This window comes from Halichoeres trimaculatus, unplaced genomic scaffold, assembly GCF_033239565.1.
Source record: "Halichoeres trimaculatus isolate MK-OKI-2021-1 unplaced genomic scaffold, fHalTri1.1 fHalTri1_scaffold_24, whole genome shotgun sequence".
In the NCBI taxonomy this organism is placed as follows: Eukaryota; Metazoa; Chordata; class Actinopteri; order Labriformes; family Labridae; genus Halichoeres; species Halichoeres trimaculatus.
In genome coordinates this window covers 3,932,626-3,960,404 of record NW_027437202.1, presented here as the reverse complement: position 1 = coordinate 3,960,404, position 27,779 = coordinate 3,932,626, and the positions used below count along the sequence as shown (strand labels likewise).

The following is a 27,779-nucleotide window of genomic DNA, read 5'->3' as shown; positions in this document are numbered from 1 at the left end:
GTACAGAGCCATGATTACACAACAAGTTCAAGGAGAAAGCCGTTAAATGTGGATGGAAACAAAAGCTAACCACAGCACAGGGTGTGATTATAAACACATTTCCTGTGAGTTTTCATAGATTTTACCATTAATACAAACCATAACAATGTGTTGAAATGTTTGATTGCAAAAGAAAACCAACCGTCTTCACTCAGACCTGGAGGGACACACGCCTCTTAATGAAAGATTTGCTTTTGCTCTCCACATCTGGAAGCCATCCACAAGCTGTGAGTGTGTGTGAGTGTGTATATATGCACAGGAACAAGGTTAGAAAGCAGGTTAGACAGAATACTTGCTGGATGAGATGTTTATTTACACAAAGCAATAAAACACTCACATACGTACACACTCCTGCGCTCAGTGCGTTCACTTTCATCTACAGTACTTCAACAACAGACGAAATGAGTAGGTAGCATTCTGCGTGGACACGGTTACATTTCAGTGCTGTCTGTCACACACACTCACACATTAACACACATAACTGCACCTTTTGTAGGCACTTGAACACTTCTCTTTGCAAAGAAAGAACTTACAACAACACAACAGGAAAAGTGGCACACATTCACACACACACACAAAATCCACAGGAAGCCACCGTCGTAAACACTGAACATTTTGATGCAGAGCTCACAACAACAACAGACCAACAACAGAGGCAGTAAACTGCTGCTCTCACAACACAATAACCCATGTTCACACATGTTCGCACACTTTTCCAGCATCCAGAACTCGTGTGTTTTTAACATCATTTACAAATCAATTTGGGTATAACCAGGCGTTGTTACATGACTCTGGAGATTTTTTCTATTCGGACAGATTTACGATGGGAGATCTTGCGCTAATCTCTAGTAGTTTATTTTCTTACCAGACACTTGCGCTCCGTCTGGTTTGATCCGTTTGAGAGAAAGAGATGTTGTAACAGATGCAATTCCCTGTGGCTTTATGTAATGTAACCCAGTATGAATCCAGCATGTGTGGCTTTATTAACTGGGTTTCCCGAATCGCGTTGGTCATCTGAAGCACGTCAGTCATTGATGAGTTGTACTGGTGGCCAGCTTTGTATCAGCTAAGATCAGAGGAGTCTGGAAATTTTAACACGTAGATTTTGATTGGCAAATTATGTCTTAATCGACACGAGCCTCAGAAAACACAAGTAGGATCAAGTAAACATTTCAAGATGCCCTCCTTCAAACAATGGCAGCTGAAATGGCACTGAAGTCATAAAGTCGGTGGAAATTGCTCTTCATAGTTTCCAAATAAGTTTCAGGAAAAAGAGAGGGGGTTCAAAGTGAAACTTCTAAATTTGCTCCCTGTCGTCAGAGAACTGGCGTGTGGCACAGATTTAAAAAGAAAGTGGTACGTTTTAAAGGCTAATAAACCTTTTCGGAGATTACGTCACAATGACATAACGGGATCAGCAAGGGGCAAACATGACTCATCGCCACAGGGTGGTGTAGGCGACATTAGACTCTCCTTGTGTTTAAAATTGAACTTAACAGAGTTGGATGATGCTACACAGCTGCACAGAAACTGCACATTGCAGATGTTGCGAAACATCTACAACGACTCTTCAAAGAGGGCCATCGTTTGCTTTGAAAGCCTGTGCTATCACTACACGAGGACTTCATAAAACCAGATTACGCAAGAGTATTATCTTTGTGGTGACTTCTCTAAATAAGAAGCAGAAGCCTCCAAAGGTCACGGGGTCGAACGTTCAAATGAAATATTGAGGCTACACTCTTCAAAACCCATATAACTCTCCCTGCGTTGATCAGCCACTCCCTGAGTGAGCGCTAACTGAAAAACCTTCACTCCAGGCTTGTTGCCTTTTGACCTCTTCAGCACAGATCCGGTTGGAATGCGAGGGGAAGGGTTACCGAAGCAGACCAGAGGGTATGTTGGGGGTTGGGGAGCTCAGAGGTGATAAGATAATATCCTCAAGATGATGACACTGAGCGTCTCGTGTCTTTGACATATTTAGTTTGTTGCTGTATTAACTATCACGAAATCAATACACTTCTTTTTCCACTGTCAGCATCTTGTTTTTAAGTTAACTGGTGCATGGTGTGAAATAAAAGCAGCAAAGGAGGCAACATGTTGAGCTTTTACACTTGAATGTCAAGCTCCAGAGAAGTCTGTATGCATTCACTTGGCTGAAATGCTAGATGAGGGTGTAAACTCTCCATGATTGGCAAGAACAACCCAAAGACGGTGGCTATAAAAACAGAGATGTTTCAGTCCACACACCTCCCAGTTCCATAGTTAAATAAATATAAATATAAAAACTAGAATACTGCTACGGTCATACAGGCTCTGCAGTCTGATAATGCTCTTTGTACTCCCACGTCTGGCAGGAAAGCTCCACGTTGTGCTGAGTATTCTCTTTGGCCAATGATGTTTTGAATATGGAGCCCCTGGAGATCCCCAAGGGAGCACGACAAACTGAGGCCCAGAAGAAGTGCAGCACGCTGGGGGAGAGCAGGATGAAGACCCAGGGGTCGATGATGGAGTTGAGGGAGATGAAGCGCAGGGCGATCAGGTCCATACGGTGAGACTCATCAGAGGGAGTTGCATTGATGTAGACGCGGATCTGGGAAGTGGAAAAAGAGGATGTGGGTTAAATTAGACGATCTAAAAAAATACAGACTTCCAAACCTGCAGGTGCTAAAGGAACTGGTGCAAAATGGAAATCCAGTGTTTATCTTTCCACTAGTGAGTCAGGTTGCTCCTTCATTGGTGGATTTATGTCAGAATCATAAGATAATCAGTGCTGGTGTAGCAGATTTATGACTGCTCCTGGAGGAGCTCACACATCCAGAGCACAGCCTCTGTTTACAGATGTCACCTGAGTGAAAGTGTAATCCATCTCTTTGTCCAAATATGAGTTTTCCCACACTCTCAGTGACGTTTTCACCCCATTACACCTTCATCCTCTTACATGCAGGAAGCTCTGCCACTCAGTCCACAGGATGTTTGCAGAGTCCTAACTCAAAGAGGATATTTCAATTACCCTCTGCATCATTCTGTTTGCTCTTCGTACAGACCGCTGAGGCAAACACAGGCACGCCATAAATGATGGAGACTGTGAACCTTTGTGTGTTCAGTGGTTTGAGGAGAGGCTGAGAGGCAGATGTTGAATGCTGAGGCTGAAGCGAGTCAAAAGTTCCCAGGCTGATGTCCAGCTGAAGTGGCTCACACACACACAGGGAGATACAGAGATAATGAGAGCGTCTGTTGCGAAATCAAGAGTGTTATTGCCGTCTCTGTGCTGACATTTATCACTTTCTGCAACATGTTTTCAGGAAAATATGGGGGATTAGTCATTATATTTTTAGCATCAAGGTTTTATTAAGTAGGGATGCATATTGGATTTTTTACTGATATTTTCACTGATACTGTAGTGGAATTAGCATATTGTATTATGGTGCATGCTCTAATCACATTTGTTGTGTAATACTCATTTATTGTGCAGAACTGGAAAAATATATATTTGAAATATATGAGAAGTGCAGCTGTAGAGCGTTTAAATTAAGATCACTAAAAACTTACATTATAAATGTGTAGCTTGCTGTTGATTTTCAGCTCCCTTGTCTCCAAAAATTTACAGCTGAGTGTAAATTTGTCAAATGTAAATTGTAAATGTTTACACTACACCATACACAGCGTCCATCTCTAAATCTTTAATGCTACCTGTTTTCAGGGGCGCCATAAACGAAGATGATTTATGACCCACCACTGTCAAAAATATTTACACATTTGCAGTTGTCAAGTGGAGGGGCCCACCTTTTAGCTCTTTAAGCAGCTGATATCACTCTGGTTTTTGCTGCTGCAGACGTTGGCCTTCGTTACAAGAAGCAAATTCCCTCAGCTTGTGTCCGCGGAGTTGGGAACACTCATGCTAGCACAATCCATGGAAGTTATGACCAGCTTTCAGGTTTGAAAAGTCTTACAGCTGCTCTCTCCGGGGACACTTATGAACAATATCCAGTGAAATGTGAAGGCAAAAGTGAAGAGGCTGTAAAGTCACTGCTTTTGTATTTAACTGATATTTTCCACCCTCTGTCTTCACCCCCGCCTTTTTTCTCTTGTTTTTCTGTCCCTCTTTCTCTTCCATTATAAACTTCAGCTCCTAACTCGACTCAGGTTTCACTTCCTTAAAAGCTCCCAGCTGCCTCAGAGAGCGATGGTTACACTAACATTGTCGCGCCAGCCTCATTAAGCCAATTTCCTGTCCCTGGGTCACACGACCCTGCGGTTTTATTGCTACCATGAGGACTAATTGGCAATCTCCAAATGCAACTGTCTTCACTAAATTAAGGCGTCTTGCTTCAAGGCACATCATCAGCTGCTGGAAAGCTATCTTCTTAACCGCTGTAGGATTGGTTATTGTTATATAACGTGTTTAGGAAATTTTATACCGCTGTAACGAGCAGAAATGACGCAAAAGAAATTAACAAAGTATGCTTTGTTTGTCAAAAATGTCGAGAAGATCAGCGCTTAATCCAAAAGTCTGTCCAAACAAAACCACATGGGATTATTTTTTTGATCAGTGACAGGCCTGGCCGTGTGTGAGGCAGAAAAACAGAAGGTTGGTGCGTGTGGAGACAGAATTTTTAGGTTGAGCCATCTCACACTGTGAACCCATTTTCCTCTCCTCTCTTAGGGTGAACAGGAAGTGCAGTAAAAGCATTAATGCAGAGCGTCTGATGCTTTCCAGCTGTGATTTAATCTGTTGCTCTTGGTATCAACAGCTATTTAAAGTGGTGATAAATGGAAGTAAATACTGCAAATGTGTCACTCTGAGAAGCTGTGAGGGTTGGTGTTAAAAGTTGAAGGAGTGAATTAGCCGTTTATGAGGTCACATCCGTGCAGGCAGCGAGAAGTGTCCAAAAAAAAAAGTGTCTTCATCATTTTTTCTGTGCCAACAGGAAACCAAATGACACTTTTGGTTATGAATAAGATCCCTGATAACCTGAGGCACCTCAGCGTTGGGTTTCATATCAGCAGAGAAATGTAATTTGATCTTTCTGAGAGTGTGTGTGTGTGATGTCCTGACCTCAGACTGTGGTATCACGTAGCTGGCTGGACACCCATAGGTGTTTATATAGAGCTCTTCATTAATAATGCATGTGAGGTTATGTTTAGCTTTTTAATGTGTTGTAACGTGACGCTCACGACCACAAATATCTCAAATAACATCTCTCACGATTTCTATTTTCTCATGTTAGATGAACAGCTTCTCTCCTCCTGTGTTTTTTGAAATAAAAAAAGGAGAAAGGAAACAAATCAAGGATGGATGTGACTTCAAAACAAGACAGCACATCACACTCACTTTGAATGCACTTTGAGTGAAATATGGTAAAAGCTTCTCTTCATCTTCCTGCAGGCCAAAGAATGGAAATGTCTGCCAATAGGTTAATGTGGCCATTCTTCAGAAATATGAGAAGAGGAGAGATGAATGTGGCCGACACAGTAAGTGATTGACTTAGATATACGGCGCAGCACTCTCATTAGAGGAAGGATCCATCATACGTGGCTGAAATAAATGTTTTTTATGTTTCCTGCTTGTAGTGATGAAGGTGTGAGGGCTGGTACGGATACTAAGACGGAAACACAGGTTAGTTAAATTTAAGTGCTAAATCACTTCCTTACTGTTTTTAATCTCACTGTTGGAGCTGGAGGTGAATGTAGGAAGCTGATACCTGCGTCCTTCACCTGCCAGCATCAGGCGACACCTGGTACACGGCGTACAGGGGACGCTTGCTTATTAAGCCATGACATTTAAGAGGACAAACTGTGTGCTTCTCTTTAAAGGACAATTTCACGCCCTGCGGTTCGCTCTGACGGCATTCACTTGTTTGTTCAGAAATTAATTTTATTGCAAATTCATTTAATTGTTAGTTTAAAATTTACTGTCTCACCTCGACCTTTTCTGAGGTTTAGCAAAACAGGATCACAGGTAAGACTTGAAATATACTTCACCAAGCTCCACTCATGCTGTGTTTTCTTGTGCGATCAAATTAAGCCCGATGCTGAATTTTGGCAGTTGTTGCAGAGCGGTAATGTCTGCATTTCAAGCCACAGCGGTGCACAAGAAGGCACTTTGGCCCCATTACTGCTGTCTGCTGTGAAAACACATCATCATATCTGCTGGGAAACTTATTGATTTTCCTGTTGGAATCAGGAGAGAGACGCAAAAATGGTTTTTGGAGGCGTACTGAGATAGCTAAATGTCTTATCACGGCTTTGAACTCTGGTCTCTCGATTCATAATGTCCTGCTCCACTTCAGCCATCAGAGGTGATTAATCTCTTATCACTTTAATCTCATTAATCTATCATTTCACTCCTTAATTTGTTGATTCAGAGCACTCATAAGTAAGTAACAGCTAAGTGCTCCCTGTAATTAGTCATCAGAAACATGATTTATTCTGTTGTTTTGCGTTCGAAACCAAATTCATAGTACAGTCAGCGCTATCATCTCATTATGGTCTGCCTTCATGTTTTCATGATGACACAGCTGACCAAATCCTGGATGCATAAAGAAGAAAACTTAACATTCATGGCTCTTGGCGATACATTTTACCTCAGGACATTTCAGGAAAACTTTTGGTTTTTCAAATAATTAAGGAAACTTATTACCAAGTAGCTCAGATTATGGACAGCTGTTACTTTAAAAATGTAATTGTGGAAGATTTTTTTCTAAGAATGAGACAAAACACCGTTGTTTCAATCCGTGGCATCATACAAGCGTCTTTAAATGTCACTGATAAGAGTTTGTACCACAGCCTACAGCCTGTTGAGTGAAAGCAGAACTTATGCAAAATGCCACAAGAGCCCAGGCACAGTAACACAAAGATATTGATGAGATAAATAACACATGTGCCAATAGATGCCACTGTTGTTTCTGTGGCATTTAGCTTAAAGCCACAATGAGGTTTCTGTTAGTACGTCACTGATCTCCAAACAGGAAACCAAAGTTCACACAAGGAGAAAAACGTTTCTTTTCTTTTCTTCTTATGTTGGGCTTTCTTTATCAGTAATGTGTTTGTTCCAGACGCTCCATTTCCTCTCCAAGAAAAACCTTAAATAATTAGTTCAACCCAGACTTTGTGTTCCCGTCAACCTTCATTTTGACTATTCTCTCAGAGACTTGTCATGTTCTGCTTTTTGTCTGAAATAAATTTCTGTCTGGCTTTGAAACAAATTACTTGAGAGCAGAATGACTCTCCAGGAACAATAAGAAACCTGTGTGTTTATGTGTGTAAAAAGTGAGTGCCACACTGATGTCTCACCACTAGGGGCATCGTGCAGATGATGAAGATGATGGTCATGAACACCAGCAGGATGAGATGCTCCACCTCCTCAGCCATGGACGCCGACTTACGCTCCCTGCTGGGTCTTTTTGTCGCCATCACCGAGCCACCGTTCCTCTTCCGACGTTGGTACATCTTGAACAGCTGGTACACCACAAAACAGTTACACGCCACGATAGCTAGCACCAGCACTAGCATCACCGTAGCGTATAGGTTGGCGTAGACGCGATCAGCCAGTCTCTCAGGCTTCATGTCGATGAAGCACCACGTGCCGGGGCAGTACTGTACATAGGTACCAAACTTTGCAAAAGGGAGGAGACAGAATAATGCGCAGAACAGGAACACTGATGGTATCGTGATGTAGGCACATTTTTTGGTGACGTGGCGGTTGTACAGGTAGGGGTACCCGATGGAAAAACCTCTCTCCAGTGCCATCATGAAGAGGAGGGACATGGTGGCCAGGCTGAAGAAGGTCATGCTGAAACCAAAGTACTTACAAACACTCTGAGAGCCCGACATCTCCACTAAAGAAGTGTTGCGGTAATACGACAGCTGCACCAGCGGGCTAACCAAGCAGGTCCCTGTCAAGTCCGTGACCACTAAGGATGTGATAAGGACCTGGAACAACGATCGCCGTCTTGGGTGTGCCACCCTTGTGTCTCTACGTCGACGTATCTCCAGGATCACCAGTGCGGCTACGTTGCCGAAGATTCCTAGGGCAAACATGATGGCGCTGATGAGAGGCTTGGTGTCGGGGTTGATGTGGGCCTGGTAGTGGCATATTACTAGGTCGTTAGTACTTGATGGTTTATTTGTAGTTTGAGTCGCAGCTGAAAAGTGGAGGGTTTGTGTTGGATCCATGCCCCTGCTTCCACGGATAAGGTCAAAAATGTGTCCTTAAGGAGTTATCAGCAACCATCCTGGAGTCAGAGAAGAGGAAAGAAGGTTTGAGATGAAGTCTTGTGACATTAAGATGACTCACAGTCATAAAGTAAAGAAGCATCAAATTGATTTTAAACAAAGATTGACTTTTTACCAAAATGTCCCAACCCTGCTTGTCCAGGGATTCTGCCTATTAGTGCTTTCTCCTGAAATATGAGCAACATTTGTTTACATGCCTGCCCCTGACCTGGAAAGACCCTGCTTTAATTATAGAGCTTGTTTACAAGTATCCCATACTTACAGTCTCTTTTTTGAGTGGATGCCAGCAAAAGCCTGTGTCATAATAAAGACCACTTTACTTTCATTTTTGCAAGCTGTGATGTAGCTTTACAGATCCTGCAAACACACCTAAAAATTTAGGGAACATGCTCTTCCTCTTTTATATAAATAAAAACCATTTTGCATCTGCAGCAAAAATTCCAGAGCCACTTCCCAGACATCAGCTGACAGGTTTTCTCCTCAAAGTCCCAGTTGTCATGGATCATAAAAGTGACCCAGCACATCTAATCTTGTTTCACACTTGCAGCTGTTGCCCCACTCCAGAAAAATGTGGATATTTGAGTGTAAACACAGTCCAACACACAGCTACACATCTGTTCCTATTGTATGCGTCCTCGTGTTTGTGTGCGCTCACTTTCACTGAGTGCGCCAGATATCTGACTCACCTTTTTACACGTGTTTGTTGTGCTGATGCCTGCTGGTGTTCAGGCTCCAAATGTCACCGGACTGAAGACTAACACAGCAGAAGCTGAGTCCAGCGCAAATGAAGAGTTCAGTCGGATGTGTCCAGGTGTTGGTGCGCGGTTGATGACTCGTGCAGCGCACAGTTGAGCAGAGATTAAGAGCACGAGACTTGTTGACATACCCTTTTTATATTATATACTGAAGAAATGTGGTGTCCTTTCTGGGCACAGCAGACATAGGCAGAGTCTGGAGTTCAAACCCATCGCTGAAATGAATGCGCAACAAAAACGTGCTGCAAAATACAGAAACAGGCTCGAAAAGTTGGAATTGATGTCAAAAAGACGGTAAAATTAAAAAACAAGAGAGACTAGAGCTCAAAAGTTTTCTTTTGTTTCGCCCTGCAGCGAAATTTGACACTTTCCTGCCTCAATTTCAGCGTTTACGCACCAAAATGATAAAGTTCTCCTATCACCTACAGCTCGCTCCGCGCAGCGTGGATGTTTAATTTCCGTGTTAAAATTCCTTCAGTCCAGTTCCAGTCTTCCAGGAAACAGGAATAAAAATCCCAAAGTTGTCTTAGCTTCACATGTGTGGCTGCCGGGGGCTCCAGGGTGCGGTGTGGAGAAGGCGAGGCGCGCGGCGCAGTGATGAGGCAGGCATGAATGGACCCGGGGTATCAGGGAACGATGCGGTGACGTCACATGGGTTGGGCACGCCCACCGCGTGAATACAGAGTTAACATGCATAACATTAGCATATCATAACTTATCTTAGCGAATATGAACAGGGCGTTAATGACGTGTTTTAGTTGTTTGATCTCTCTTTTGTAATAACTTTACAAAACTTTAATGACTAGAGAAAAAATCTGGATTCATGGTTTGCAAAGCTCTCAATTCTGCCTTATACTTTGCATGCATACATAGTAAACAATGGAAAACAAAACAAAGTCCTTTGTTTGAATAATGCAGCACAGACCAAGCTGAGATCATTTGCATAGCATAAAAGAAAAATCTGCGGTTGTTTCTCGTTCCCTGAAGGGATCTTTCTGTGAACAAACAACAGAGAAACTGTCTCCGAAATGCACAGTACGTGACACTTTAGTGACTTCCAGACCTGCAAATAGCATGACTCTAAAAATAACAAGAAGGGGAGAAGTATGTCCCATATGGTGCAGATGAACTCTGAAGAACAAAGCATTGGGAACATGGACTTGTTTCCATTTCTTTATGTCAGTGATTTTTTATTCTGTATTTCAGATGATGGAAAATTAGACTTGTTGACAACAACTTTAACAGCTACAGGTAGAAACCTCAACAGAACCAGATCTGCCTTGACTTGTAGAGACAAACTAAAAAGTTGAATCACACTTTTTCCATGTCCTCCTCTGGGTATAGATATTTCCCCTAAATGAGGATGACATCAACCTCCATTTCCACATCTGCCCATTTTTAGCGTAATAGGTTTCGATAAATTCTCTAATGTAATCACACAGTATTGTAATGACACTTTTGTCCAACATGCTCTGAAAATAGTCGCTGAAAGCTCTGAGATGACACTTGAGTGCTTCTACACGGACCCATTAACCAATCCCTCATTATGACATATTGCCATTATGCCACTTGGAGTCACTTATACACGTCACTTTTGACCCTTTTGGGTAAGACCGCAGACATTTCAACAAACCTGATCCACTGAATGTGGTTTTAATAGCTCCTCAAACACTGATTCATTTTCATTTCTTGGGCCTAAAAGTTATTTCTAGTTATGACTGATCTGCTTCCTTTCACTCTATCTCTTATCTCTTCTTCCTGTTGCCTGTTTTTTTTTTCCTACCTTTGATCTATATTTGTTTCGTCATCCAGCTGAGGCCCCTTTAACCTCATCCTCTGCCCTGGCTGACGCCCTTTTCCCCCTTACCTACTTTTCCTGTTGTCCCTTTCCTTCCATACTCTGTCGTTTTCCCTTTTTAACTCTGACATTTCCTTCACTTTCTTTCCTTCCATCAGTTTGTTTTTGTTTTTGCGAATTTCCACTTTTTACTCCTCGTTTCTAGTTTTTAACTCATTCAGGCCTTCGCTCAGAATCCTCATGGTCTACAGTGGGCATCTTAAGCTCACCGTCTGAGCTCTTTATTTAGATGTAATTCAATTATTGATCAGGGTCTTAACCCATAAATCCTCTGCTGCGCTCGGCTCTGCTAGTAAACAGCCTTTGTAGAGGGCTTGGCGTCTGTTAAAGTGCTGACAAGCGCTGATGTATTGTTAGCCCTTCTCTTTCTCCCTCTCACACTCACACACACACAAACACAAACAGCACAGTGCCGAGTTTCATCCCTCACATTAGTCCCGTGTGTCAACAAAAAATGCCTTTCCCGGCTTTCTAATGGTCTTTATTTGAATTATAAATGAACTGATCGATTCTGGTTAATATCTGATGTCAGAAATGAAGTTGGCCAGTCAGTAGCTGTAATTAAACACACACAAAACCTTGAGAACAGGAAGTCAAACCAAATTATGTTTTTAGATTTGTAGGATAAGAAGAACAGTCAAATAAAACTCACATTAAAGTTGTTTTTACACTTAAGTAATCAAATTAAAATCTACCCCGTTTTCTTTGGTGAGGTCCTGTGATTCATTTACTTAGCTTTGCCTTTGCTGCCATCTAGAGGATTTTTTGTGTAAGTACAAATATTTTTTTACTTGATATTCACCGGAGAGCCTCCAGAGGGCACTGTTGCTGTATGTCTTGTGCAGTGGTTGAGCACTTTTTTTTTTTTTTTTTTACTTTTTATTCACTAGAAAGACTACTGGAAGAAACTTTACTTAAACACTTTATTCACCTTTTTCCTTTTTTACGCACTTTCAAAATAAAAGCCTTCAAAGCACTAAGGGTTAAGATTTAAACTCCTTAAATATTACAGAGTTTACTTTACACTTAAGGGGGTGTAATGTTAAATTCAGACGCTAGGTGGCGCGCAAGGTAAGGATGACTTCAATAGAACGTAATAAACTTAATTATCCGCGTGTCAGGAAAATATTGTGGAGTCATAAAAAGTTTATTAAATATGTTAAAGAAGTCACAAATTAAGTTTTATTCATGTTTTTTCGCGCTATTCGAGGATTTAAGCCGTTTTTCCCAGATGGTGTGTGCGTGTGGTGAAGTGTGTGTGTGTCCGTGTGTTGAAATCACACAAGCCTTTTTACATTGTTGTGAAACAGATACAGTTACATCCGGATTAAAAACGCTCTATTTGTCTTTTCTCTTAATACAAGCCAGATGTTACCGGCCTTTCGCTGTCACTCCGCGCGCCCCCTGACCAATCCGAGCGCGCCTTCGCTCCTCCCTCCCTCCCCCTTTCCCTCCCTCCCTCCCACCCTGCTGAAGTCTGAGCGGCTCGCTGAAAAAGGAGGAAAGTCCTCTCCTTCTTTCTCCCACTTCACCTTCTCTCCCTCTTCCATTCAAGCCGGCTCCACGATGCAGAGAGGGCGACTGTTCGCGGCGTGTGCGCTCTGCTGGAGCGTCAGCGTGTGCGTGGTGACGGGCATCCAGAGGGCTGATCTGTTTCCTTACGGTCCTCTGAGTGGAGATCTGATCCTGGCAGAGGGCGACGATGAAACGTCCAAAGTGCTGACCCTGCCCAGACCCTTATACTTCTACGACTCCCAGTTCTCCCAGCTTTATGTGAGTACTGCTTCATTCATCCTGTTTGCACGCTTCTAACTCTCTGCAGGAGCCTCAAGTTAATGCCATCATATAACTCTTTGCAGGAGAAGGCTGCAGCTGTGACAGGCAGCTGTTTTACTCTGAGAAATTAAACTATTTATTTAAGTTTCTGTAAGAAGCTGAAAGTTATTTTTTACACAATTTGACTCTTAAAACTGTAAATAAATCAAATTATGCTTGTAGTCCAGTGCCTGTTGCGCTGAATGGCCCCTGCCTGAGTCACATTATTATGTAATTTGGCAATAAGGGGAATTTGCTCAGATTCCCTGTTGAAACACTTGACTATGTCCAGTTTTGGCTGATGACATCTGAAATTCATGCTTCTAAATCAAACTAAACATACTTTTATTGTATAATTTGAGCTACTTAGTAGCATTTTAAGCCCTGAGCGGTCGCTACAGCTTCAACACCTGCAGTCTTAAAGTGATTCAAACATGGCCTATGGTCATTATCAGATGATGTATTCAATAAAAATGCTCTAAAAGATTTTATCTTTAAAGCAGGAGTTCAGTCTGTTTTATGACCCATGAAAAAATCATCACAGGAGCTTTAAGTTTAGTGGATTTTGAGTTATTAAAGAAGTACTGTAAAGTGGCGTAAATTAACTCTTGTACATGCACTTCCAAATTCTGCCACCAGGCTTCGTGCTTTTTTACAGTGTAGTAAATAAAAAAAGAGAAGTTGGTACCAGTCTCGCATGCTTTGAATATTTGTTACTTATAGTCTGGGAACAGACTCCCAGATCCCCAAAGGAGCCCCAGAGTGTGCTCGAGGAGGTCTTTGTGGTTTATGGGGACGATCTCGGGGTTCATTATGTGGTTCCTGGGGTCCATGAGGAGGTTGCCGTGGTTTATGAGGGGAGTTCATTAGGAGGTTCCATGGGTTCAAGACGGCCTTAAAGAAATCCCTCAGAGGAGTGTTATGATCGCTCTCCAAGTGTTCAGATTCAGCTCTTTGTGTTCGTAGGTGGCTACGAATGGCATCATCTCAGCCCAGGACCTGCCCATGGAGAAGCAGTACGTCGACGATGGCTTCCCTACAGATTTTCCTGCTGTGGCGCCGTTCCTGGCAGACATCGACACCAGTGGAGGGCGAGGACAGATTTACTACAGGGTGACTGAAACACCCAGCGTGCTCAACAAAATGGCCCAGGTTTGTCGCTTTTTCAGTTCACTTCCCATTAGCCGTTTCTTCTTCCCTCCTCTTCCGTCATTCATTCATGATTCATGTGCTCATCCAGGAGGTGCACCGAGGCTTCCCTGATTCCAAATTCACCCCTACACACGTCGTGGTGGCTACATGGGAGAACGTTGCAGCGTACGAGGAGCCATCACGAACCACCGCGCCTTCCAACAAGGTAAGATTGATGAGTGGGTTACACTATCAGGCCCGTGTGAGAGCGTGTTTTCGTGAGAGATGATCCCAAATTCCTGGAGGATGTGCATCACTTGTAATCAGCCAGGGGTGGGGGGCCTATTTGTAATTCCTCTTTCCCTCCTAATCTGCCTCTTAACCTTTTCAAGGGGTCAGAGGTCATCTTTAAGGGTCATCAAAGTGCCTCCCGTCTCATTATCCCCTCCTCCAGTTCACACACACAGGTAGACGTGAGCATGTTGGACCATTCCTTCACATGCTCTGCTGGTTTTAAGCCATTTACTAGTTACTAACCTGGTTTCCTATTGAAGCTCTCATCGCTCACTACTGTCCTTGTTAGAGAGAAAATCTGAGCGTCAGAAGCAACAACTGCAGCCTTTTTCTGCTCAGGGCACTCACAGGCACTTGTTCTTCTCATCAAACAGAGTATCTGTGCCTCAGATCTCCCCCTACTTGACCTTCACTCAGTTTTCCCACGACACAAAGTTTGAGAAGGATCCAACACATCATTTGGTGATAATTACAGTTTTTCTGATTTCTGAAGCTTCAATCCCTAATTCACCGTAGACACATTTCATGCCTTTACAGAGAGAATAGGAGAACATAAAGTTGATCTGAGACTCCAGCCAAAGCCGCGCCTGCTGAACTAATTGATCAAACAAACAGAGCTTTGTTGTTCCAGGTTTGTGGGGTGGAGGGATGAGGGGAGTGGCAGCTTTAAGAAAAGCCCCCCCTGCTGTCTCCCTCCGTCTCATCTGCTTGTCCTTTTCTTTAACTCTTGTCGTCTGGTTTCTTTTACGTCTCTGATTGATCAAAGTCAAACAAATCGTTATTGGAGTCCACCATAGTGCTGACGAAATGCCACCTGAAGGCTGATATCCAAATGTTTTATTACGTCCAGAAAAAGGGGGTTGTTGTGTTAGTTAAAGGCTCTGTCTGCCTTGTCAGATTGAAGCAGTCGGGGTCCCTGCTGGGATTTACTCCAGCGGGTCCCTCTCCGCGCTGATAGCATCTCCCTTTGAAGTGATTAGCCAGAGGTGCTGGGTGGGGTGCGTTGGGGGTAGAGTGGTATGTGTGTGAGAACTGATTAACCTGAGGTGTGTGTTTGTGAGGATGTCTATTAGGTGGTGTTTCAGGGGGAAGGGGCTGACTGTGTTGTGTTTAAGGAGCGGATACAGGAAAATACTATGAAAGAGAGAAAGTTCTCACCCTTTAAAAGCTGGATTGTGTCTTTGAAATGATCCTAGAGGAGGTTATTATCATAATTGGAATGTAATTGCTTCACTTTAAGCTTAAACACTCAGTCTGTTGTATCTGCTACCATGTAGCTCAATTAGCTAATGACCCAAACCTTTCAGAGTCTGGCCTTCTGTGTTTTGCTTTGAGTAGCATGCTGCTAATAGAGCACATGTCATGTTAGCGGAGGCTGTTACACTCTCTAATATCACACATTAAGAATATAAATGTCATCTAAAGTGCAGGAAAACAGCAGCAGCTAGCTTCAATGCTTGCTTTTTGGATGCACAGTATTCAAAATGTGTCCTGTAGTCCCCTTCCTGTGCGCTCTCAGCCTCTCTTCTGAGCTGCGAGTGCAGAAATGGAAAGTGTGGAGCAGCTTGTTGCATGTTTGCGGTGTGAAGGTCAGATGAGGCTGACGGGATGAATAAATGGACTGCTCTGTTGAGATCTGGCCCTCACCTTTCAGATGGCTCTCCTCTCTTGTCCCCTGATTTTTTTTTCTTGCAACACAAAGAGGATCTGTTGTTTTCTTCTGTGTTGTTTATTGTTTCTTGTAGGGAATCCCTCAAATTGTGATGTTTGAGGCTCAGAAGCTTAATAGCAGCCAGCGAAATCAGTGTTTACCTCTCAGCTTGTTGCAGGTACAGTCATGGTTTCTCATGTTCATGCTCAGAAAGCTTCTGCACTGCAAAAAAATTAGACTTAATATGAGCCACAAAAACAAAGACAAGATAAAAACACTTGATAAGATTCCAGTTTTTTGCAGTGCATGTGCTCACAAGTGGTTCAAAAAAAGCCCCCAAGCCTCGAAGCTGTACAATTTCCTCAAACATAAGGAGAGCAGAGATTCCTTTAGAGTCGAGCTGGATTTTCATATGACAGCAGCGAAATACTGACTGCACTGTTCCCAGCCACAAGCTTGGACTCTGTGTGTGTGTGTGTGTGTGTGTGTGTGTGTTGATGTGTGTGTGTGCCAGTTCCCACGCTGTAGGCAGTTCCGTTTGCAGCACTCCGGTGAGGCTGGCAACTGGACTGCAGCTGCTCTCTGTCTCCCTCCGTGCCTGGTTGCAGCTGTGCCGTGACCACAGAGCCGAAAAACCCAGCGACCAACAAAACAAGTGTCGAACATTGGTCCTCAGCATCGAGCGGGATCCAGCTTTAGATAATTACAACCTGATCCGAAACATTCGCTGCAGACTGTTGAGTCACTTGTTCGAGAGAAGAGTCAGTGAAGCTGCACGCTGCTGAAGTCTGAGTAGACTAAACCATATAAAGACAGAGTAAATCAGTGAAGAGCATAAACAGAGCTGGACAAGACCAAACAGAGGTAAATATGATGAGACTACACTGAATGAGACAGAGAATTGCTTCCACACGACACCTGCTATGTGTTAGCAGCAGCTGTCGCTCTGCAAGGCTGTAATTAAGCCATGTCAAGACGTATATGTGAAGTAAGTTATGTGTTTGCTCATTAGCAACCTGCCATTATGGGGTTTTCTCTTTGCAAATGTACCATGAGAGTATAAAAAAAAGACAGTTTTAATCTGAGCTGCCCCCCATGGAGCAGCAGACAGATTATGTCACCACGTAAACTGTCACAACAAACATTTGTTCCTCCCGGAGACAGTCACCGTCTGAGTTTGAGGAGAAAAGGTGTCACAAACCGCTGTAGGAAGGTTGATGTGTATGTGTGTGTGTGTGTGTGTGAGGGGTGTCAGAACACACACCATCTAAAAGTCTTTGATGTGTGTCCGCGGCAATTTGTTGTCTTCCAGCTGGGAGTGTATAAAGCGCACACATAGGCTGACTTAAACTCTGCGAGTGACCACACAGAAGGAGGAGGAGGAGACCGCAAATTAAAGGAATAGTTTGACATTTTGTGAATTACACTGATTTATTTTCTAACGAACTAAAAAGGGAAGTTGGTGGAGAGTGGAAGCAGAGTGCAACTTAGCAGCTCAGACCTCATTTTTGTCTTTAAACAACTTGAAAAAGACACTTTTTTGCACTGATGAGTTAAATGTGGCTCATATTGAGTATAATGAGACACTTTTTACCTAAAATAAGACAAAAACACTTGATAAGTTTTAATTTTTTGCAGTGTGATGTTACCCGCTGCTTTTCATCAACTTGTGTTTTCCAAACTGTCGTGAAGGAGCTGTTTCCCATATTCCTCCAGCCACTCTCCAGCCTACCCCCTGCATCCTTTCATCTCCCTATCTCCCCTTATCCCCTCCTCCCTTCACTTCTCATCTTCTGACCCCCCTCGTCTCCCCCTCCCAGGAAGAAGGAGGGGCAGCCGGGGAGAAAAATACAGACGTTTAACAGGGATATTAAGGACAAAGGAGAAGCGGATCCCCTCTTGTAGCTCCAGCAAAAACACAGAGAGACCCCCTCCTCAGTAATTACACAGAGCCTGGGGGCTACAAAGCCCTCCCCGCCCACAAACAACAAGATAGTTTAAAGATGTTGATGTAAACAATTAGGAACACACACACACATGAGGTGAGTATAGGTGGAGGACATCTGTGTTGGATAAGTGAGATGTCTGCGTCGAATGCTGTAACATCATCGTGAAAGATGTCCAGACACACAGGAAGACAGCTGTGGAGATCAACATCTGGGCTGGGGGTTTGGAGACAGCAATGTGTGTGTGTGTGTGTGTGTGTGTTTGCACAAATAATCTGATTCCCTCCCAAAGGAAAACAACAGAATCACTCACAGTCTTCCCCTCGTCCGCCAAATCAGTGTTTCCCAAATGTGGTTTAGGGAAGAGTGGGCCGACTGTGCCCGCCGACATGAAGGAAATGAGTTCCTGAAGAAGTTCCCCGCTTCATCTCGTCTCCGTTTATTTATCCTCCTCTAATTCACCCAGAATAGATGTTTAGAAACCCACAAACGGGGGTCAGTATGTCAATAACGTGCGGTGGTCGGAAGAAGAGGGTTTGACGGGTGTGAAATCTAAACACGGCTCCCAGCGGAGGGAGACATGAGAGAGGAAGAGGAGGAGACGAGGAGGTGTGAAGTTTAAATATGAGGTGTTAGAATAATTTGGGAGTGGTTGAACGGGGGTGACGTGTACGTGAAGGTGACCTCATGTCTTTGAGCAGAAGATATAAATATTTACGAGACGCCTTCCTGACAGATTCAAGCTAACGCTGCCTCTTTAATGTTTTCCAGGTTAACACGTTTCAAGCTGTCATTGGTTACGATGAGACGGACTCGTATGTGCTCTTCCTTTACCCTGAAGATGGCGTGAACTTCTACGGGACGCGACCAAAGGTAAAGTAGAAATACACAAATCTTTAACGATATCCAACAATCTCTTGTCCTCTTCATGCTCTTTTGTTCTTCCAGGAGTCTTATAACGTAGAGATTGAATATCCTGCTCGGGTCGGCTTCAGCAGAGGTGAAATCACATATTTAATCTTCTCTCGGACTGAAGGACCTCACTACAGCGTAACCGTCAACGAGCAAACAGTTAAAAATCTCTACCAGTAAGTCAAAACACACATCAGGTTAAAAATATCATGAAGCTGTGATGCTCATTATCACTCCTTTCTTATCTGTAGGGTTGGAAACACTGGCATCCCCGGCGTTTGGCTCTTCCACACTGGAAACAGGTACTCTTTCGACAACATCGTTCCTGCATCCATCAGCGGCATCCTCGCAACGCCACCTGCAGGAGGACACGGCCTCTCTCTGGTAATTTAGTTTCTCTTTGTATTTATTTCATATGACGAACTAAGGCAGGGACGATGCACTATCCTATTACTGCTGGAGAAAAGTGGTAACGTTGTTTCAGTCCAGTTTATAAACAAAGACTGAAATTAAGAATTTAAATAAAAGAAAACAACAAAGATTCTCTATCTTGAACCACCTCCTCTGACTCCTCTATCCTTTCCTCCTCCAGGACACCACCACCCCTGAGTACGCCGAGTTCGAGGAGTACCCAGACAACACCTTCGACCCCGATAACCTGGAGGAAGACGACGACTACCCTCTCACCGCCCTGGATGCTGAATTCCAGCCTCCTCCTGCTGGCGGCGACCAATCAGAGCCTCATCATCGCCCAGCTACTCCTGATGCTCCCTCGTCTCCTTTGGCGGAGTCTGAGGATGCACCGTTGACGTCTGAACCCAGGTTCAATCCAGAGCCGGTGGCAAGGCAGTCACCTCAGAGTGAGGAGCAGCAACCACAGGTGAGACTGACGCTGTTTTGGTGATATACTGCATTTTTGTCTTTAATAACTTGAAACAAGACATTTTTCTGGACGGATGAGTTGAATGTGGCTCATATTGAGTCTAAAAAGACAATTTTTCCTTAAAATAAGACAAAAACATTTGATAAGATTCCATTTTTTGCAGTGTAGAGGTGATAATGAGCTACATTTTGATTCACAGACTCCTCTGGAGGTGGTGGATGTCTACCCCCCTCACAAAAACGAGCCTCCGCTTTCCCCTGGAGGTCACGTGGTCAGCGTGGAAGAAGATGACGTTGATTTTGACACAGGAGGTACTAATGTGATCACATCTGTGTGTGTGTGTATCTTTAAATGTGAGCTGTCGTCCTCCCTCGTGAAAAGGATGGCCACTTTGAGAAACAGAAAGGTAACTTTACCTCGCCCTCGGCTGCAGAGCCGCTCAGCAGCTGGCAATACAATACGACCGTTGTGCTGGGCAGCTCCCAGGTGTGTGTGTGTGTGTGTGAACTCCCTCCCCTGCAACTACTCCCACAGGCTTTTTGCTGTAAATAAGAATGAGTTCTCAGTCACCCTGCCTGGTTACATAAGGCTCAGGGAGTCGTCAGTGATAAAGTATTTACTTATTAAACCGTTTGGCTCAGTTTGAGGTCATGACATTGAGAAACATCCGTCGAAACAAAGATTTTGATGGTTTAAACCTTTACAACAAATAAAATTTCTTGCTTATTTCAACAAAAAAAAAGACTCAAGAGTTTGACAGAATCCACATTTTCTTTTTGCGCGTGGGTTAGATATTTACGAAACTGAGGGAGAAGATAGAAACATTGTGGGATTCCCTCAAGAGAACCGGCACGAGTGTGTTTATGTGATGTCCTGAGAAAAAAAACCCAGCATCCTGTGTACATCTGCGTCCTCTTTTGTGTGCGTGAAGCCCCCTGTAGGATGATAAAACATCTAAATCCCAAATCAGCCGTTTGTGAAAAGACAAAGTGTGCTACGAGGAAAGAAACTGGAGAGCACAGAATATTTTCTGCCTGCTCACAATTTTTCGTGCTGAGTGTTTGGTTCTTTTGTGTTTATTCCAAAGAAATCAACAACAGAGTGAATCATTTCCTGTGTGTCTGAGGATTAGTCCCCAGAAAGAAAAGTCATCCCCAAGTGTTAAGACAACACATGTAGGAACTTAAAATATCAAACGATGGAAGCAAAGATTTACTGGAACGTTGAGATTTGTGTGTGGGAGTGTCAGAGGAGTCAGATTGATACTAATGTTTTCTTTCTGCCTCTCAGTGATCCAGTACACCACAGAGAATAAGGAGACATGTGCCAGGTATGAGATGACTCAGCGACACCACTACTTCTGACCCTCACAGCTGCAGAAAGAGACGATAAAAAAAAACTTGTTTCATTTTTTTGCTCCAGATTCCAACAGCAGTGCTCCCAGAATGCATTCTGCTCCGACTATGCCACAGGATTCTGCTGCCACTGCCGGCCTGGGTTCTACGGAAACGGACGCCACTGTCTACCAGAGGGTGAGAGCGCTGTTGTTTGCCTAAAATTCTGAGGGTTGTGTTTTTGTGCTAAAGTGTGGCTTCACTCCTCCAGGTGCTCCTCAGAGAGTCAGCGGGAAAGTCAGGGGGACGGTGATGGTGGGTTCGACTCCGGTGCAGCTCAACGACATCGACCTGCACGCGTACATCGTGGTGGGAGATGGGAGAGCGTACACCGCCATCAGCGAGGTAAGAGTCAAAACCTTTGCATTTTAAAAAACTTCACCTTGATGTGAAGATGTAAGCTGTGATCTGATTGTCAGGTTCCTGAGCCTGTAGGCTGGGCTCTGATGCCACTCGCGCCGATCGGAGAGCTGTTTGGATGGCTGTTTGCTTTGGAGCTGCCCAACAGCCAAGCAGGATTCAAAATCGCAGGTAAGCCGTGTGTGTGTGTGTGTGTGAGTGCAAATGTGTGTGTGTGTTTTGATTCTGGCGCTCGTGTGTGGAGAAAGAGGGGGGAACTCCTCAACTGTGTGTGTTTTCTGTCTCTCAGCCAGCTGAGTCGTCTCCAGGGATGTGATGTGATATCAGGCTTCCACCTCCCTTCGCAAATAGAAAGCAGCTGTGTGTGTGTGTGTGTGTGTGTGTGTGTGTGTGCAAATGTAACCACTGCACACTCTTCTGTGTAACATGCATTGATTGGTTGATTCATGTATCACCAGGTGCTGAGTTCACTCGTCATGCAGAGGTGGTCTTCTACCCCGGCAATCAGCGCCTGTCAATCATCCAGACGGGCCGCGGCCTGGACGACCACAACCACCTCACTGTGGACACCGTCGTCAGCGGAAACGTCCCCTTCCTGCCTCCTGGAGCTGAAGTCACCATGGATCCCTTCAAGGAGACCTACCAGTACTACCCATCAGGTAATCACATGACAGATTCAGCGTGACTTCCTGTGTGAGCGTCTGTTTTCTCAACAAGCTTTCATCCTCCAGTCGCCACCTCCACCTCCGTGAGGGAGTACTCAGTGGTGTCAGCCGAGCGCGGCTCTGAGGCCTTCTCCTTCCAGCTCAAGCAGAACATCACCTACCGCGACTGCCGGCACGACAACCGCGCTGCCACCCCCGAGACGCTGCAGATCACCATGGAGAGGGTGTTTGTGATGTACGTGAAGGAGGAGCGCATCCTGAGATACGCCATCACCAACAAGATCAGCCCGGTCGGAGGTGAGTGGAGGTTTCGTCTAGGATTGAAGATCGAGTAAAGTCTGACTGTTGATGCTTTCCTCTCCGTCGTCAAGAGACAAACACTTGAAAGGACTTCTTGATTGTTTCTTGGAAAGCATTTTGCTTTTCAGCGAGCGGTTTTCTAAACAAACACACAAGAGAGATGAAGAGTTACAAACATTAGGAAACAAAAACATCAATATGAAGCAAATAAAACTGGAACATGGAGTGCAGACTGAGAATGTGGGCGTCAGACGTCCAATTCAAACCACATTCAGGAGATAATTTGAGAAATGCTGAGTCAAGATATTTTTACAAACAGCCCACAAAAACCATTCCTCACCAAAATAATTATTTTAGTCATAGAGTTAAGTTCAGAAAGAGTCAGAGTCTCATGTTTTAACCAGGTCAGAAAACATATGGAGACAGAATACCTGTGGTGAAGGACGTCATTAGTCTGTTCCTCTAATCCAGGCCAGACCACCGTTGTCAGTCTGTGAGAGCTTTAACACGCTGAAGGCGTTAAAAACGTGAGGTTTGGTGTTCCCAGAGCTACAACTAGTGCCCAGACCTCACAGTAATTGTAACACTGAACGCAGAGACCTCAGCCAAACCACGATGTCGAGTTAAAGAGGGCTCGGATTTAAACACACACGCTGCTAAACCACTGACTCTGAAACGTGTGTGTAGAATAAGGTTACGGGATCAACATATAACAGGAAGTTCAGCTCAAAGACCCGTCTGATCAAAAGCAGAAACAGAAACAAGAGAGAAAAAGACAGATAGCTCCCTCTGTTTTTAACTTGAGACCAAGCGTCTCTCATTTAAACGTCAGCGCTCTGATTATAAAGGTTATGATGACACATCTCTCGCACACGCACGTGTACGCTCCATGGCACAAGCAGAGCACAGCTGGAAGAGCTTTCTGGGATCAGGGGTTTTGTAAACATGGGTTAAGTGGTGTGTGTGTGTGTGAGAGAGAGAGAGAGAAAGAGGGAGAGCATGTGTGTGTTGGAGGGTCTTACACTTTCTGGGAAATAATATCCCAGCCAATGACAGATTTTCTAGCGGGGGGGTTGCCGGGCAGAATAGCTGCCTACTGATGTCATGAGAATCAGAGATTGCAGGAGACCCTCAGACACTGAAGCATGGAGCTCCAGCGTGTGTGTTTGCTGTATCCTGTTGTCCCCTGGGAATGTGGATGACGACAGTTTAACCTTTGTTTTTTATAGATACAAACCATTTATATAACCTAACTGCTAAAAGTGAAATCTTATCAAGAGCCGTATTGCCTCAGCTCACCTGGATCAAAGTTATTCAGGAGGCACAACGTCAACTTAGTTTTCAAAACAAAGAGAAAAAAAAGTAAAAAATTGTAAACATAGTAAAAATCTAGTGGAAAAATTATCGAAATGAGAAGTTTTTTTGTGTTTATGAAATTGTACATGTGACTTCTTAGTTTTTAATATTTTATAAATTGCAGAATGTAAAAAAATAAATAAATTTGTAATCACATTTCATAAATTTGCTAAATTTATGACATTTTAGTAGGTTGTAAAACTTTTGAAAAATTTAAAATGTCAAATTTTGAAATTTTTTAAAAAAAGGGAAATTTAAAATATTCGAGAAAAAAAGAAAAGAAATTTGAAAAAAATTGCCAAATTTCATAGATTTGCAAAAACATAAAATTAAAAAATTTGAAAAAAAAGAAAAAATTGCAAAAAAGAATTCAATTAATAAGCAAATATTTGCAGAAATAAAAGAATGCAGATATAAAAAAAATGTAAAAATTAAAAAAAAAAATTATAAACTTTGTTGACAGATGTTATTCACTATTTCAATTATACATTTAAAAGCTACAAGAAGCCAATGCTAAGAAGTAAAAGAGCTACATGAGGCTCCAGAGCCACAGGTTGAAGACCCCTGGTCTAGATTTAAGCCAATTTTCTTGTAGATTTTTCATATTCTATTGGCAGATTTTTCTTTAGACCTTATTTTTGTCTTTAAACAACTTGAAACAAGATATTTTTCTGGACCGACCAGTTAAATGTGGCTCATGTTGGATATGATAAGACAATTTTTATTTAATTCTACAGAAACACTTGATAAGATTTTATTGTTTTTGCAGTGGCTCAGTGATAGTAAATCTCTTAAAAACAGCATTTAGACCAAGAAATGAAATGATTTAATATCATTCTAGGTGTTAGACTAAAATCTGACATTTGAGAGTGTTAGTTAAGTTTTCCTACCTTTAAATCCAGTCAGCATGCTGTTTCCAGCCCTCTTATAATCTGCTTTCATCCCTGAAAAACCGCTCTCTTCAATTTTGGGTCATTTCAGTGCAGCAGGAAAAGTCCCCGATGATAGATATTATAATTTGTGTCAAATTTAGGGTGTTTGACTTGATTTAACGACATGCCGTGTCACCTTTTGCCACCCAGAAAGAGTAACAGCAACGCCCCTGTGAAACCAGCCTGTTTGAGTGTGTTTGTGTGGAGGAGTTTAGTAAAAGAGCAACAGGTGGGAAACTGCAGCCATAGCTTTGATGGCGTGTAGTGTGTTCTCCCTTCCTCCCTCTTTAATTACCCCTCAGCCTTCTCTTTCTCTCTCCCATCCACATGCATCTCGCCCTCTCATCTCCTCGTCTTCCCGGCCACATTCAGCACTTTGAAGAGACTCTGTCTCTTTGATAATGAGCCAGAATTGGCCTCTGGCTGAAGGAGATGGGAGCAAGCTGTGCCTCATGTCTGTGCGTTTGGTTTTGTTTAGGTCGAAGTGTGTGTGTGTTGTGTTTTATGGCTGATGGTGGTACAGAAAAAGACCGTCCTTAAACACTTAAACATCGTTTCAAACTGTTACTGGTTCTTACTATCGTCACTTAAGGCCCATATGAGGACAAAATGACCAAACTGCTTAAAGAAATCACATTTCAGTTCAGCGAGATCCACTCTGTGCCACCCATACTGAAGGCCTCCTGAAACCATCCAGTGTTTAATTCCTCATATTTATCTTTATTTATATATTCCTCTTTCACATTCTTCTGTTTTTCTTCTAATTTTCCTGAAATTAGCCCAAGCCTTGTCTTTCTTTAATTGTCTTGTGATGGTATGAGGAAACCCCAACCACACATCCGCTCACTCATCCCACCAGCCTGTGCGTCCCTCTCTCATGTATATGTGTGTCTAACCTCGTCCATATGTTGAATATTGAAGGGAGTCACTTCCTCGGAGGAAACCCTCCTATGGGAGTTTGTCTGGACGGCGCTCACATGTGTGTCTGGTTAGGCTGTCTTGTAATCATCGCTGTAATCATCAGAGTTTAGCTCTGAATGATCCAGATCTCAATTAATCTCAATTTCAGGGCGTTTGACGGGGGCAGGGAGTGTGAGTCTTTTTCAAGTCTCTCTGTATGAAAAGAGATTGATTATTTACATATAATAAGTTAAATGATCCATATGTTGACAGGCAGGGTGAGCACACCTTTCCGCTATCCAGTTTGACATGAAAATGAAAGGCAGGGAGAGCATCAGCAAAGACCTCATAGTTACAAAACTCCTGGTTCCTCCTCTTTCAGTTGAACCATCAGGGCCGGAGCTGGTGAACCCGTGCTACGCTGGAAACCACGACTGTGACACCACAGCTCAGTGTCTCCCTCTGGAGGGTCAGGACTTCCAGTGCCAGTGTGCCACAGGCTACAGAGGAGACGGACGCAACTGTTACGGTACATTTCTCTTTCACTGCTGGATATGAACATGCATGTACACATAATCCTGGGGAATTCAGCCCTGTGCCAGTGTGTGTGTGTGTGTGTGTGTGTGTGTGAACTGGGACACACACACCATTAAAGTGAGCAGAGCCATGTAGACAATGTTAAAGACAGTTCATGGCAGCGTGCCTGTGTTTCATCAACATCTGTCCATCCAGCGCAGAGAGGTCAAGTACAGGCTGGATGACATGAATCATCCCCTCCCTCCTCTCCCCTTCTTTCCTTTCCTTCCCTTCTCTCCTTCCCTCTTTCAGCTAACAGGGTCTCTGCACTCATGCAGATCTTGCTCTGTCATTAGCTCAGCAGCAGGTCTCCTTCTCTGCACCAGGAAAGCCTGAGGCCCAGTCTGAGTTCCCATGAGTGGGTCTCTGGTCACATCGCACATTGTATTAAATACACTGAGCGCGCTGTCATGCAGCCAGGTGTGAGGACGCATATTAAAGCAGGAACACGGCGTGTTTAATGAGCTTTAATTACAGCTTTTGCAGCATGTTTGTGACAGAGGGGATTCCTGCTTTATATGTCTGACTCTTGTTCCTTTTCTCTCTCCGTAGACATCGATGAGTGTGCCGAGAACTTGAGCTCATGCGGCGCTCATGCTCAGTGTGTCAACCTGCCTGGAAGCCATCGCTGTCAGTGTCAGAGCGGCTACGAGTATGGCTTTGACGGACGGACCTGCGTCGGTAAGTGGAGCTCCAAAAACTTCTTCTTCTGATTTATTTTTGTGACCATTAAATTTGTCAACACCCCAACAGCTGCTATTATTCCCCAGTCTAATAGTTTTTCTTTGGCCTGCGCTACAAGATGTACTGAATATTAATATCTATGCAGAGACCTAGTATCATCCTCGCGATGGGTCAGTTGTCAGCAGTCATGTTTCCAAGGGTGTTGTTCTCCATGTTCCCAAAAAATCGAGCCGAGCGTTTTGGACGACTTCCACATATTTGTCCCAGCGCAGGCGTAGCATTTCTTCCACAACAGTAACGCACAGCTGCAAAAGCGAAGAAACGCAGCGAGGGAGGGAGGATGGGTGGCAAATGTGAGAACAGGGGTGAGATTAAACAGGAGAGGAGAGGAGGAGGGGTGAAAGTGAGAGACAAATGGAGCGGTGACACAGTGTGTGTTTTCGCTTTGGAATGTGTGGAGGAGAGAGGTCCTGCCGGTGTGTGTTTGTGTGTGTGTGTCCTGCTTTCACCCATCAGTATGAACTTTTGATGAACCTCCTTTGAACTCTCTGTACCTCCCTCCTTTAAAGATAACGTAAAGCCGTTAAATGATCGAAAACCACAAATCAAACAGCCAGTAATTCCTGACCTTTCCATCTCTCCAGTCTTTCTCTTCCTCTGCGGTTGTTTATTTTCTCACTCCCTTTGTTTTCAGATATTGATGAATGCAGCTCCTCTCCCTGTCACATCAATGCCAGATGTATCAACGGGCTGGGAACCTTCCAGTGTCAGTGCCGGCCAGGGTTTTATGGCGATGGTTTCTATTGTTCTCAGCAGGAAGGTCAGTGAAATATCTGCCCCAGTCACATATGATCATGAATACATTTTGTGTCAGAGTTTTCTGTAGATCTCCCATGATGTTCTTTCACATCCTGATGTTTTCCATTCGTCTAAAGGGCAGACAGGTCGTCCAAAAACCCAGTGTGAGCAGCACAGAGACAGCCTGCAGAGCGGGGAGCCAGGAAGTCAACCCAGCATCGGAGCGTACGTCCCTCAGTGTGACTCTGACGGACAGTACCGCTCCCTGCAGGTGAGCTCCACAACAAAGCGTTGA

General features: G+C 43.8%; 2 protein-coding genes across 2 annotated transcripts in view; one reads left to right on the top strand and one right to left on the bottom strand.

The window, feature by feature from the left end:
• Positions 1–372: 372 nt before the first annotated feature.
• ptger2a (prostaglandin E receptor 2a (subtype EP2)) lies at positions 373–9,595 on the bottom strand. The gene is made up of 3 exons (XM_074664562.1): positions 8,961–9,595; positions 7,333–8,273; positions 373–2,629 (listed from the first exon to the last, which is right to left on the bottom strand). Exons 2-3 carry the CDS (start codon positions 8,212–8,214, stop codon positions 2,342–2,344), a joined length of 1,170 nt encoding a protein of 389 aa, XP_074520663.1. The 5' UTR covers positions 8,215–8,273; positions 8,961–9,595; the 3' UTR covers positions 373–2,341.
• Positions 5,611–27,779, top strand: part of nid2a (nidogen 2a (osteonidogen)) — a 31,572-nt gene continuing 9,403 nt past the window's right edge. Inside the window, exons 1-19 of the mRNA XM_074664561.1 lie at positions 5,611–5,656; positions 12,443–12,660; positions 13,669–13,854; positions 13,943–14,059; positions 18,496–18,597; positions 18,673–18,812; positions 18,888–19,020; positions 19,229–19,516; positions 19,719–19,830; positions 20,810–20,849; positions 20,942–21,051; positions 21,125–21,258; positions 21,333–21,444; positions 21,732–21,932; positions 22,005–22,235; positions 25,809–25,955; positions 26,555–26,683; positions 27,381–27,506; positions 27,622–27,755. Of these exons, the coding sequence (XP_074520662.1) occupies positions 12,454–12,660; positions 13,669–13,854; positions 13,943–14,059; positions 18,496–18,597; positions 18,673–18,812; positions 18,888–19,020; positions 19,229–19,516; positions 19,719–19,830; positions 20,810–20,849; positions 20,942–21,051; positions 21,125–21,258; positions 21,333–21,444; positions 21,732–21,932; positions 22,005–22,235; positions 25,809–25,955; positions 26,555–26,683; positions 27,381–27,506; positions 27,622–27,755 (2,649 nt within the window). The 5' untranslated portion in view covers positions 5,611–5,656; positions 12,443–12,453. The remainder of the gene's footprint in view (positions 5,657–12,442; positions 12,661–13,668; positions 13,855–13,942; positions 14,060–18,495; positions 18,598–18,672; positions 18,813–18,887; positions 19,021–19,228; positions 19,517–19,718; positions 19,831–20,809; positions 20,850–20,941; positions 21,052–21,124; positions 21,259–21,332; positions 21,445–21,731; positions 21,933–22,004; positions 22,236–25,808; positions 25,956–26,554; positions 26,684–27,380; positions 27,507–27,621; positions 27,756–27,779) is intronic.